General features: G+C 46.7%; 1 protein-coding gene across 2 annotated transcripts in view; it reads left to right on the forward strand.

Annotated features, from left to right (window-relative positions):
• Positions 1-5,491: 5,491 nt before the first annotated feature.
• LOC142584929 (sodium-coupled monocarboxylate transporter 1-like) overlaps positions 5,492-13,552 on the forward strand; it is a 101,435-nt gene continuing 93,374 nt past the window's right edge. The window contains exon 1 of one of the 2 annotated variants that reach the window (XM_075695282.1): positions 5,492-5,635. In XM_075695282.1, coding sequence (XP_075551397.1) covers positions 5,522-5,635 — 114 coding nt within the window. In that variant the 5' untranslated portion in view covers positions 5,492-5,521. The remainder of the gene's footprint in view (positions 5,636-13,552) is intronic. The other variant, XM_075695281.1, reaches the window with a different exon arrangement.

Genomic DNA, 13,552 nt, shown 5'->3' on the forward strand with positions numbered 1-13,552 from the left:
CAATTTAATACAATTCTCAGAGATGTTGGGTCAGGTCCGCGAATGTCAAGTAGGCCTAAACATGCCATAAATAGCAACCCTTCTAGGTTGTATATCAAGCCAACTAATGAGGCCGAAATATATGCCATATTTAACTCATTTAAACACAGCAAAGCACGAGATATTGATGGTGTAGAGGTAGCTTCAGTTAAACACGCGGTTGAAATAATAGCCCCAATATTGACTTATTTATATAACTTATCAATAACTTCAGGTTGCGTTCCAAAACCGATGCAAGTAACTAAAGTCAGTATGCTTTCTAATGTGGCGACAAAAATGAGTTGTCTAAGTATAGACCAATTTCGATTCTACCTATTTTTTCCAAGGACTTGGAATCGCTAATTTATAAACGATTAATGAACTATTGCGTGAAATTTAACGTGATTACCTCATCACAGTATGGCTCCCTACCTAACAGATCCACAGAAACAGCTCTCTTTAAGCAAAATGAATTAATTCTTGAGTCCATTGAAAAGAAATAATTGTACATCGGTGTATTTGTAGACGATTCGAAGTCGTTCGATCGGATCAACCAGTAACTGCTTTTGGAAAAACTGGAGTTGTATGGCATTCGCGGAATCGCAGCGCTCCTCCTAAAAGCTTACCTACATTATTGATGCCAGTGCTTGGCCATAGGAAACCACGTGGCTACTTGCCAGAATATCACCACAGGAGTCCCTCTGGGAACTATTATCGTGCCATTATTGTTCTTGCTATATATCAAGGACATAATAACTGTTAGCAAGGATCCAAGTTATATTTTGCATGCTGATGACACAAGCCTCCTACCTAAAGGCAGCGACATGCAGCACCTGATCTTGCTTATTACCGAAGCTATGGAAAAACTTAGTAGGTGGAGCGCTGCAAATTGCCTGTTAATAAATGCTCAAAAAAAAAACCAAAGCTGGGCTGTTCTGTGCGCGTAAAAGTTCGTTTATTATAAAACCAGTGATAAAAGTTCGACAATGGCACCATTCAAATAGTTGATGCTATAAAAATGCTAGGAATACTTTGCAATAGAAAATGAGCTGGGATCCTCACGTTAGTTCAGTTATGTCTCGCCTAAATAGGTGTGTTGGTCTTCAAGAAAAATTTCACTCATACTTTCCCTTACCTGTAAAATTAAGTTATAACACGCTCTTCTTATAATATCTTAAGTATTGTTGCCTGGTTTAGGGAAATACCAGATCGTCTAACATTAGCAAACTGCATGGGCTACAAAAGAAGGCGTTACGTCATATCGCTGCCGCTGATTACAATGCACGCACTGCTGAACTGTTTCGTCTGTTTAAAATTGTTCGCTTGCCCAAACTTCACGAGTATTTTTTATGCACAAGATACGAAAAATCTGTATACAGCTGCGAGCATGCCTTTCTTAGCATATAATCGCTGAAAACGAATACCATTGTATATCCATTCCGCCGTAAAGAGTATTGGCACGTGCCATTTTGTCCTACTGAGCATGGGCGGCAAATTTTACGTCATGCACTTGCAGTTCTGTTGAACAGGCTACTTTTCCAAGACATTCATGTGGAAATGTGCAGCATACGTAACATACGAGAGTTTTTTTCATTACGTGATGTCGCTACTCTTTTACCACTGGTGTTATTATATTTATGTACTTCTAATTATCATCAAGCTTGGCGTATCGTAATACACTTTATAACACCAGTGGTTGAGCTGCAATGATAAGCAGTTAAAATGCCTTGTTAATGCATATTGTAACCCCCTTTGTATGCCTTGTATTTGGGAGCTCGGGCGCTTCTCAAGTGAATTGATTTACACTTTTTGCCCGAGTATTCTCGCATTTTGATAATGAAAAGAAATTTCAACTTCAATTGGCCGCTCCAGGCTCTATGCGTGTATTCGCGGGTCGTTTTCGCACTCGGCAAGAACACATTAATATAGCACGTATTGAGCAACAGAAAGCTTTATCGGAAGTGTTTCATATTGCTATAGAACGCTCTCGTTCTGCCATTTCACTGAATTATATTGAGAAGAAAATTAACTATTTCTGACTAATTATGTTATTAGGCCGAATGCACAAAAATACCTGAGTATCTCCAAGCGACGGCAAACAACATCACCTTGGTTCTGTTCAGCTGTGTGGCTTTTGCATATCTGCAAATCTTGGTGCATGATAGTTTGGACATTGGCACCACCTCTATAACTAAAAAGACGCCCATGGTGGTTAGGAACATCAAAGAAGGGTTATAGATATACTACAATGCTAAAGCAATAAAATATATCGCAACACATCATAACTCAAAAGTGCACATAATAAACAACAGCAACAAAAATACACCGAAGACAAGATGCGGTTTGCAAGGTTGTAATATAAGCTCTCAGTGAACGCTGGTACTGTGATAATGTAGGGGAAAATTTCACGTGAGGCGGTAACTTATTTCATATTTTACCACTAGCTGAAGCAACATTTAGTTTGCCATATTTTCTGCGTGGTTTTGGAACCAAAAGATTATCTTGTAATGGCAACCTAGTAATGTTAGGGTTCGCAAGAATATTTCTGCCACTGGTGTAATGAAATTGTGAGCTTTTAAGTTACCGGTAAAAGCCGATGATGTAGTTCTACAAGATTATTTATGGCGAGGAGATTTAACTCGCTGAAGGTGAAGCTAACATTAGCGTTATGAGGAGCCGATGCGTTGATGCGGACAGCACTATTTTCGATATGCTGCAATGAATCTATAACATAGATATGTAAGACCCCAGAAACGGATACAATAATTTATATGGCTTCGAAGAAAGGCACAACCCAATATCGGGAGAGTGGGCTTTTGGAAGTAGTGTCTGGTCTTGAAAAGCACCCTGATATGATAAGTGGTTTTCTTTTTCTTTAAGAAGCTGACATGCAAACTAAGTTTTAGAGAGGAGTCTAATTGATCACCTAAAATAAACACTTATTAGCTAGATGGTAACATTGCGGGAGACGCTATGTGCACTGGTGGAAGACCAAAGTTAATTGTGTGAACTAATATCGACAAACATTGTTTTCTGAGAGTTAAAGAGAAGTTTTTAAAGCAACTACTGATATTATTTTGTATCGAATTATATTAATTATGAAATAACTTTGTACGGGAGAAAGGAAGATGTACTTTGTGTTGGCGATCAAATCTGTTTGATACGCAGATGGCTTCAAGAAAACGTCATATTTTATTTGCAGATGATGGTATATTTTATGAAGAAATAAATAAACCAGATAGCTTCCTTTTATTTACTCCAAAGATGATGCCGGTCCAAGTATGCGAACGAGAGGCGACGTGCGTCTTTCTGCATGGTATGCATGCACTACTTCATGCATGTACTTGTGACTATATATTGGCGTGGATACATTGCAAACGTTCACCTACATGCGATTAAACTCATGATCCAGAAATGATGATTCACATTGATTAAGTCAGCAAAAGACCAGGCTTCATCAATGCCTAGAGGGCATCAAACGAGGCCAATATTTAGGACAATTTTGTTGTTTGTTACCTACTCAAATGCTGGAACCAAATAGCACGAAAAGCAACGCGAAGAATTTGTTGTCGTAAAACAGTGAAGTGCTGCAGTTCGTTCTATGTAATGGCCACACCAGTTCTTATCTGGACCAAAAATATGACGTTGAATTTAAATCTGTGCTAAGGAACCATTCAAGCGCAGTCAATAAGTGCTGTGCGATTATTGAGACTTGTCTAGCTTACGCACCGAGCTCATTCGAAATGGCATGCGATTCTAGGTACTCCCTGATGTCTTGTGCGGAAAGCTCAAGTGCTTCGCAGGGGAGCGCTTCGAGCCGTCGCATGCAGACAATGGAATTCGCTAGGTACCTAGGTTCACCGCGACTGCAGTTCTCTGCAGACGTTTGTAGATCCCAAATGCTAAGATTGTATTCAAGGACGTCGCAGTAAAGAGAGCAGTGCGTTGAGTAATTGGAAATCACGTTCTCGTCTAGTTCAGTGCTGGTAACACATCGGTGGACTGTCAGGAACCAGTAAACCAGCAAGGGCACATGGCTTTCGCACGCTGCCAAGCCAGAGGAGCCACGCATTTGTTGAAGTCACACCAGCGAAAGCTTCCCTGTAGGAACCTCGCACAGATCCATTTCGATGATGACCGTGACTTCGTTAAATGTCGACAACTGTGCAATGGTATGACAGAGGCCCTCTGCAGGTAGCACCGATCCCTGTGTGTCGCCCTGATTGCAGTCCATGATCCTCCCTGTGAAGAGCATAGCCCGCCACCGAAGGTCGGCGCAGGTCTTGGAGACTGGCATGAGTTTCGGAAACAGGTGGTTCAACGAGGAGTACTAGCTACGCAAGTCTCGTGGTGCGGCGCCCATCCTGCTACAAAAGAACAACGTCAGCACATCAAGTAACAAGGCACATTACAGACATTACCTACAATACCTACCTACATTACCTACAAATATTTAGGTACGAGATTCATTTCGCGTGTATGTATTACGCCCTATTGTTATTACTACCACATAATGTGCAGGGGGATGCCACAGCACTAAAAGCGACTTCTGAAGATGACGGCAACCGCTAACACTAAGTAAAGCATCGTCTAGTGTGGGCTGACATCTTTATAATGTTCAGGTCCGAATATTTATACATCTGTGCAAAATCAAGACATGTCAAGAAAGAGGGCATCACATAAATGGTTGGCCTCAGCAGCACGTGAAAATCTACACGACCTACGGAACGCGCGATCAGGTGGACATTCATCCGTGCTCCCCAAGATGCGCTTCATCCGACGGAGAACACCTCGCTGGCAGCCATGTGTGCAACAAAAGACTCAAACTGTGGCGACCAAACCCATTGAGAATAGATCCCATACGAAAGGATCCCCCACGCAAGCAGCAATAACCCAAGTGTCAGTGCTAGCTGGCCTCAGAGGTTGAGGAGACAAACAGAGCGAAAACCAGGGAGACCTCGCAGTAGACACGGGGCAGAAGTCGCTCAAAGTACCACAGCAGAACGCGGAGGAACTCCCAGACAAGGTCGCGCAGCCCCATTGCGGAAGTTCGCATAAAGGTTGTTATTTACCACAAAGCAAATTGAAAATCTTCTTGGCGAACCAGAGTGCACTCTGGGCTTGGACGTATATATGTGGGCTTGGACGTATGTATACTGAGGGATAGTGTCGCCATAGACAAAGAAATCCAACAAGAGGGGACACTCGGCAAAAACAGCCAACATGAAAAACATCACGGTTAGTATTAATCCCATCTGTTAGCTGACGCGAGCACCGGAAAAAAAATATGAAATATACTTAGAGAACGTGTTATTTTTTTTCACTTCCCCCTAAAACGAATATATGTTGCGCATAAGCGAAGGTTATTTTGCGACTTACTTTATTTGCGTTATCTAGTAACAATTTGGCGGCACGCCAGATGCGCCAGATGCGCCATATGCACGCGTCACGCATCAGACACGCCACCGAAGCGAACGAGGCCGGCTGTGCATGTGAAGTTCGCATGTTTGGCGACACCTATATTTTGAACCTAGGCTTCCTTGTTCTGCCCCCGGCGCATTCCTCCGTTCGTTGTGCACTTCATCACGGTGCCACCGCGCTATTGGACTGTGGCAAGGTGAGAAACTTTGTTTGACAGCCTGCGACGCATTTCAAGCAATTTAGGCTTTTAAGGTAAGGAGCCGAGACTTGTTATGCTAGGCCGTCCTGGTGTAGTTAGCTTGAGTTAATGACTCATGCTAGGAGATGTTTGCGACGCTTTCTATGATCCGCAACGTTGTTTCACTTTTTCGGTAGTTTTTGGGCATGCTCTCAGCGCCTGGCGTTGTGACGCAGCCATAAGCAGCCCGAGCATGCGACGCAGTTAGTGTCGCTTGTACTGAATCTTACTGGGACAAGCGCTTGTGCTTTCTCTGACCCCTAACACTATTGTAGTTAGTTTCGTTACTTTCTGCGGTACTTTCGAGTCACGCTCGCCGCATGCAGCTTTGTGACGCAGTTAGCGAAAAGCAGCTCGACCATGTGAAATTGTTAGTTTCTTCTATACTAAATCTTGGTGGTACAAGTTAGTAACACGTTCTCTAAGCCCCAACATTATTGTAGTTTTTTTACTTACTTTTCGGGATACTTTTGAGGTATGGTTACCACGCCTGGTGTTGTGAAGCAGTTAGCGGAAACCAGCTAGGTCGAGGTGAAAAAGTATGCATGGCCTGTACCGAATTTGAGTGAGACAAGTCCATGACGCTTTTAGTGGCCCCACCAACAACATAAACCTTTCGGTGCTCACGCTTGCGAAAGCGCGACGAGAGATTGCCAGGACTGGTAAAACTGTAGCGTGTTGCTTGTGCCGACAGAATGCGCAAAAGATAACGCCGAGGAGCTCAACAATCAAGAACGTGTTCTGAACGACCGAAAACAGGCTTTGCACCCACGCATTTGTCTAATGATCGAGTAGAAGGAATTCTGCCAGCGTCTAGGATGGTCAGCCGGAGAGCCTGTGCGGTGGTCACTTCTGTATATGTAGGTTACCATCGTGTCAGCTCCGGCCGAGTTCCTTTTGAAACACGCAGTAGCCCGTCTATTTGTGCTCTGAAAGTGCGGAAAATAATGAAGGGGAGTGGGGAATACTTGGGGCTAACAAGATGCTTAAAATGTTTTGTATTGGTTGGGATGAGACGGATATTTTTTTGCGCCATGTGTACGTAGTAGCGAAATGCTTTAATTTGCAATGCCGCCTGTTCGCGACTTTCGCACATTTCGCCTCTACATGCAGTATTCCTATAAGGCCTAAACACCCAAAAGACACATTCTTGTAAATTTTTTCAACTGATGCCGTCCGGTGAAGAAGTAGTAATTTAATGACTGGAAAATGTAGAGAGTTCGGCCGGAAAATGGAGCATCTGGCCTGCTAATCTAGGTAAGGGAAGGGGAAGAGGGGAAGAAAGAGTCACAATGGGGGATGATAATGGGAGGAACGAGGTGAAGGACACATTGCATAACTGGTATCACGAGCGTGAGTCCACGCCCGTGTCGCCTAAGAAACGTGAAAGAGCATGCATTGTCTCTATTGTCTGCCAATTCTGTGGCCATGTGCCTAGCAAGAGGTCCTCTTACAGTGGTCTAACAGATATCTCAAGGTATCTGCCATTATCAGTCCCTCGCGCGCATATTTAGGGCACACTTCGAGCACGTAGTCTATAGTCTCTACAGTGCCACACACTGAACAATCCGGGGAGTCTGCCCGTCCAATGATGTGCAAGTATTTGCGCGTGAAGGCAACGCCTAACCGCAGTCTGTGTAGCAGGCATGTATGAGGGCGTGGAATTCCACGCACAAATGGAAATTGCACGTCGGGATCAAGCCTTTCAAGGCGGACGTGACGAGCGTCTGGCTGGGCCCAGTACCTTCTCGTTCCATCCCTCATTAATTCCGACATTAGGCATGTGATGTCCGGCCTGGAGAATGGCACTACAGTTCGCAGGCCCTTGCTGCGGGCGCGCCTTGCTACATCATCGGCCATCTCATTACCAGTCTTCCCACAGTCTCCCGGGATCCATCGGAACACTATGCGGTGTTGTTTTTCTTGACCGCATGAAAGTAGCTCGGGGATCTGCAGTGCCAGAACCTGATATATGGTGTGGCGCAGGAAGCATCCCAAAATTTGCTGCGCGGGTTTTGAGTCCGTGAAAATGCACCACTCTTGAGGTATTTCCCCGCAAATGTGGCGAATCGCTTCCCGAATAGCCACAAGCTCGGCAGCGGTTGATGTAGAATTATGATCTACTATGAAAGCACGAGTCATCTGTTAGGCTGGTGTCACCACAGCTGCTGTCGATGCCTTTGGTGACGCGGAACCGTCTGTGTTGTTTGATTGTTGTATTCATATGGGAGGTTGTGGCCAAGTATTGCACCAGGGTGGCCAATCTTGCTCTGGTGAGGGAGTGCGGTACCGGTTCTGGTCACCGGGATCAGGTCGCACTCCAGGCCTTGTTTATGCAATTTTATCAGCACGCGTTTTTTTATCTGTTGGGAAATTGCGCGGCACCGGGATTCGAGCCACGGTCCTCTTGTACGCGAGGCGGATGCTCTACCTCTACGCCACCGCTGCACCCTCCCGTCTGTGTAAACATGAACATATGTCTGGTATTCTGACCAGATGTATGCCAGAGCAAGTTGTTGTAGTCCGCTAACGGAAACCAACGACTTCTTTAGCATGCCGGGGACATACACGCATACGGAAGGTTGAACCATCACCCACGGTGGTTTGACGGGGTGATATGGAAGGGCATAGCGTGATGTTATGTAGGGTAGATGGCAGCCGACTGCGCTTGTGAAACTGCTATCCGGTCGCTCACGTAGAACCGACGTCAATGGATGGCAATGGTGTCGTGTCAGTAAGCGCAAATACACACGAAATGATTCGTGGGACAGGTATACCGATAATGGGCATACACGGGCTTCCTCAATAATGCCTTTGTTGGAGGCACGTCGTGGCAAGCCGAGGCATATTTTGAGTGCCTGTACTTGAATGCTCTCTAATGTCCGTAAGCAGGAAGTGCTCAAGTTTGAGAGTATTGGAAGGCTGTATTTAATGTAGCCTACAAGAAAACTGGTGGTGGTGGTGGTGGTGGTGATGTTGAAGCAGGCGGGGTTAGCCTGGCATACATAGCCGGCAATTGTTCCGCCTGATCCTCCTTCAAGTTGAGATCAGGGATGTGTCACCAGGTGTCGATGAGCCCCGTGTCTCGCAGGAAGGCTATCAGCAGGCGTTGCGCTCTCTTCCTGAATGCCGCGGGCCCTCCGGGGAAAACGTCTTCAAAGGTCCTGTGCGTGAGACCGCTTTTTTGCAGGTTGTCGACCAACGCTTTTCTTTCTGTGTCAAACTGTGGGCATAGCCAAATGAAATGTTCGATGTCACCAATGTCACCACAGAAAACACAGAGTGGGGAAGCGCGAAGCCCAGTCTTGAATAACCAAGCTGGGGTGTATGCGGAGTCGGTCCTGATGCGGTATAAAAGCGTCGCTTGTTCGCGTGTAAATCCATGAGTCACACAGGATTCGTGTGGATTCTTGTGCATCTGTCTAAAGTGAAGGCGGATTGCATCCTTAGGGTTTTGAAAAGCTTTTGGAGCTTTCACTTTTGGGACACATGTCAGCGCTAGGCGTGCAAGGGTGCCAGCTTCCTCGTTTCCATCAATTCCTACGTGTGATGGAATCCACTGAAAGCTTATGTTAAATCCTTTGCTCGTGAGGTCGTCAATCAGTGCCAGAGACCGCCTTGTAAATTTCTCTAGAGGTAGGCCCCGATGTAATCTTTGTAATGTTGACTTGGAATCCGTCAGCACCACGACATCTCGTGCAGAAAAGGCACGTAGTTTCCGCAAAGCCGCGGTGATTGCGGCGCTTTCTACTGTTGTAGAGGAAACTACGCGATCCAGTCGGCCAGACCATGACACATCAAGGGATGGTATGCAGAATGCCGCTGCACAGCTATCTTTTTGTGCACACACAGAACCGTCTGTGCATACTTGTAGATGGCTTTGAAACAAAGTGCTCAAGTGGTCCAACACAATAAACTTGGCTTCGGCAGTTGAAATGGTGCGTTTCGTCGGTAGGTGGGGTACATTGAGGCTGCAGGTAACGTCCGGAAAAGACCATGGCGGGCCAAGGCGACTTCGTTTAGACCATTCCAATCCTAAAAATCGGAAGGTGTTCAGCGCCGCATGGAAATGTGAGCGAGTTCTTGATCTTAGCCGCCGGAGAAGTGCCGTGCCTGCGCGTGACTCGCCCAGCCTTAATAGCTGCGTCAGCAAGGCCTGAGACGCCAAGAGGCGGAGTGGAAGAGACTCTGCCTCATTAGTTACTTTCTTGTTTGAAGCCGCCGTTGGAACTCCCATCGCCAAGCGAAGTCCCTTTCTGTGCACTGCCTCTAAGCGCTCGAATTGACTCGATGACGGTGATATCAGAGGGAGCTGATAGAGAATGCGGCTTGTTATCAGCGCAGCGTTCAGTTTAAGCATGGATATAGGATTGTTTCCCCAACGTACACCTGCCAATCGACGAAGTGCGTTGATTCTTTGCACCGATGCAGCCACAACACTTTCGACCGCACCACGCCATAGTAGCTTGTTGTCGATGGTGACGCCCAGGAATCGAACATGAGTTGCACGAAGAATTGAATGCCCTCTGATATTCAGCGTCAGACGTGTTGACTTGCGTCTCACTCCCGGGAAAAGCATGAAGGCTGATTTTTCTGCTGATAAGGATAGGCCAAGCGTCGATAAGTAGCGATCGATAGTGGAGATTGCGGCCTGGGCTATCCGGGCCAAACGTTTGTGTTGGTACCCCGAGATCCAAATGCAGATGTCATCTGCGTAGATGGACATTTTAACTGCCGTCCGACCTACTTTCAGGGCATCTGGAAGGCTGGCCATGGCAACGTTAAAAAGCAAGGGGGATAGGACACTTCCTTGTGGGACGCCGAGGGAAATGCGTCGCTTGACACTCATTATACTTCCCAGCTTAACTTGTACACATCGATCACTGAGAAATTCATGGACGAATCGAAGAGCATTTCCCGAGACGCCCATGGCTCGGAGTCCGTTGATGATGCCTGTATGAAGCACACAGTCGTATGCCTTGGCAACGTCCATAAAGATGGCGAGTGTGGAAAGGCCGTCTACGCGATGGTGCTCGATATGGCTCAGTAGATCCAAGACACTGTCCTCGGCACTCAACCGTGGACGAAATCCGGTCATACATGATGGCAGTCTATTTCCTTGCTCAAGATACCATGTCAACCTCGTACATATTAGTCTTTCCATCAACTTTGATACGCATGATGTTAGCGATACTGGCCGATATGAGGTGAGGTTTGCAGGATCCTTTCCGGACTTGAGCACTGGCACCACCCATGCTGCCTTCCACGCTTCTGGGATCTCTCCTGTGCTCCAGACGTGATTAAATATGTCCAGAAGTGCTCGTTTTCGTTCATATGGCAGATTTGTCAGCATCTGATTGCTGATGGAATCGGGACCCACAGCACAGCGTCTTCTTAATTTGCTAAGCGCCAAATCCAACTCACGAAAGGTAAACGGCGTATCCATGGTATGGAATGCTTCAGACAACAGAGGGTTCGATACTCCTGCTGATCTGCCAGATGCGTATACGTCTGCAAAATCTTCTGCAAGGGTTTGCAAATCTTTTCCTTGCTTTAAAGCAAGTGCTTCGAATGGCCTGTGTAGGCGAATCTTTCCGGATAGGCTATTCATTACTCCCCATATCCTTGTCATGGGAGTAAACGCCGATAAACTCTCACAGAAACCAGCCCATTGAACTCGTCTTAATCTTTTTGTGTGACGACGGATGACAGCGTTTATCCTGTTGTATTCAGTTTTCGCAGATGGATTTCCCGTTTTTCTCATTAGTTTTCGCTCCGCTCTCCTACGCGCTGCGCAGAGGTTCTTTAGTTTCAAATCAGGAGTAGGGAAATGATCTGGCAGTTTCAACATTGAGGTAGCCACTCTTTTGCTCCGCAGCATATCTGCGAACAGCTCACCAGGGGATTCGTCCAACGGTTCTCTGTATGTGTCCCAGCGGGTCACAGCACAGAATTGTCGCCCAGCAGTGTGAAATCCGGTGATGTTGGTGAAGATGGGAAAGTGGTCACTGCCCATCCTGTCTGGGGCCGTTGTTGACGATACGACAAGGTCTATAGAATGGATCACGAGGTCTATGGCACTCCATGAATCTGGTGGTCTGAAGAAAGTCGGTTTGCCATCGTTCACCATGCACAAGTCAGCAGCTTCCGCGGCTGTGACAAGTTCCTTGCCTCGGGAATCTGCAGTCTTATCTCCCCAAAGCGAATGATGTGCGTTAAAGTCCCCACAGATTATTATAGGAGAGGGGCAACGAATGCAAAGGTCCTTTATGAACGCCTCCATGGAGACCTTCCTGCGCGGACTTATATACACCGACACCACACTGAGTTTTCGTTTTCCTAGGCACACTTGCACAGCGGCGACTTCCAAGAAGGTAGAACAAAGGTCTTGCACTGGTAAGGTGACGTGAGGTATTTCTCGCCTGATGTATATCATCGCACTTCCATTTGCAAATGATGGTATACTCGGATTTCCATGTCTGATGTACCCTGGGATCGTCCCTCCATTTGGGAGACCGGCCTCCGAGAGGGCTAGAATTGGTATAGGTATGTCTCGAAGGAAAAGGCTGAGTTCAGAAAGACGCTGTAGAATACCGGCGCAGTTCCATTGCATTATTAAGGGCACTTTTGGACGACGGAATGGACCAAGTGGGCGAGACATTGCCATTATGCTACTGAGTGTATGTGGAAGTAGAGCAGAGTATTACTGACTCAAGAGCCAGCACTGCTTCCAGCATATCCTTCGTTGAACTAGCAGGCATCTTCGCGACGTGGGAACGTAGTGCCGTGAACAAAGCGCGTATCACATGCTGGCAGTTTTCCTGCTGACTGTTGCCAAGTGGTACTTGAGGTCGGTTTACTGCGGCCGCATAGGTGCGCTTTTCGGACTCTTTTCGAACAGGTTTCTCAGCCGCTGTGACCGTTTGCGTTGGCTCAATAACTTCGTTTATCGGTGTGAAACGCGGGAAATGAGATGCGTACTCTGTTTCCAAACCAGTTAGTTGTGGCGCTCTGGACGTCTTCTTCGTGTTCGATGGTGCGCTTGCACTCTTTGGACCCAGAACAAACATCTTATTTCTTCGCTGAGCAGCTGTCCGCGCCGGGCATCGACCGTAGCTAGCAGGATGGTCACCGCCGCAGTTTGCGCACACAAAGTTGTCTTTACTTGCACACGTCTTAAAGTCATGAGGTCCCCCACAGCGCTTGCACCTCTGTTCCCCACGACAGTACTTAGCGATATGTCCGAAGCGCTGACACTTAAAACAGCGTGGTGGTGTCTCCACGTAGTCGACAAGCTCATGTCTGGTGAAACCAAGGTTGATCTTCTCCGGGCATTCAGAATTTGGAGCAAATGTGAGAACCACCGAGTTAGTGCGCCTTGACTCCCATTCAGATGATGAAGTTTGGACCCGACGGATGATTCTTCTTGCATGGAATACTCCCTGAGGTCTCAGGTAGGTGAGCAGCTCCTCATCCGAGTACCATTTAGGGACTCCTCTAACAATGCACGTGTTTTTCATATAACTGTGTGGGACACGGGCAGATATGACTATGCCACCGATATTCTTGGTCTCGAGAAGGACGTTGGCTTGTCCTTCTGTCGCTACATTTAAGAGCAGTGCTCCCTGTGCTGTGAAGTGGCTCTTCACTGGTGCTCCACCGAGAATCGTTTCACGCTGAGAATACAGGACAATAGGGTCTACTTGCCTTAAATCATCTCTTTCGGATGTTGCAGTGATTAACACTGGAATGCCTTCCGCCCTGTCTTTACGATGGCGCACAATTCGGAAGCCACCCTCGTCCATGTCTAGGTCTGAAGCGTTCGCCACGTTCTCGTCATCGATGATAGTTGACTCGTCTTCAGATTCACCAGTG

This window comes from Dermacentor variabilis, chromosome 6 (assembly GCF_050947875.1).
Source record: "Dermacentor variabilis isolate Ectoservices chromosome 6, ASM5094787v1, whole genome shotgun sequence".
Taxonomy (NCBI): Eukaryota; Metazoa; Arthropoda; class Arachnida; order Ixodida; family Ixodidae; genus Dermacentor; species Dermacentor variabilis.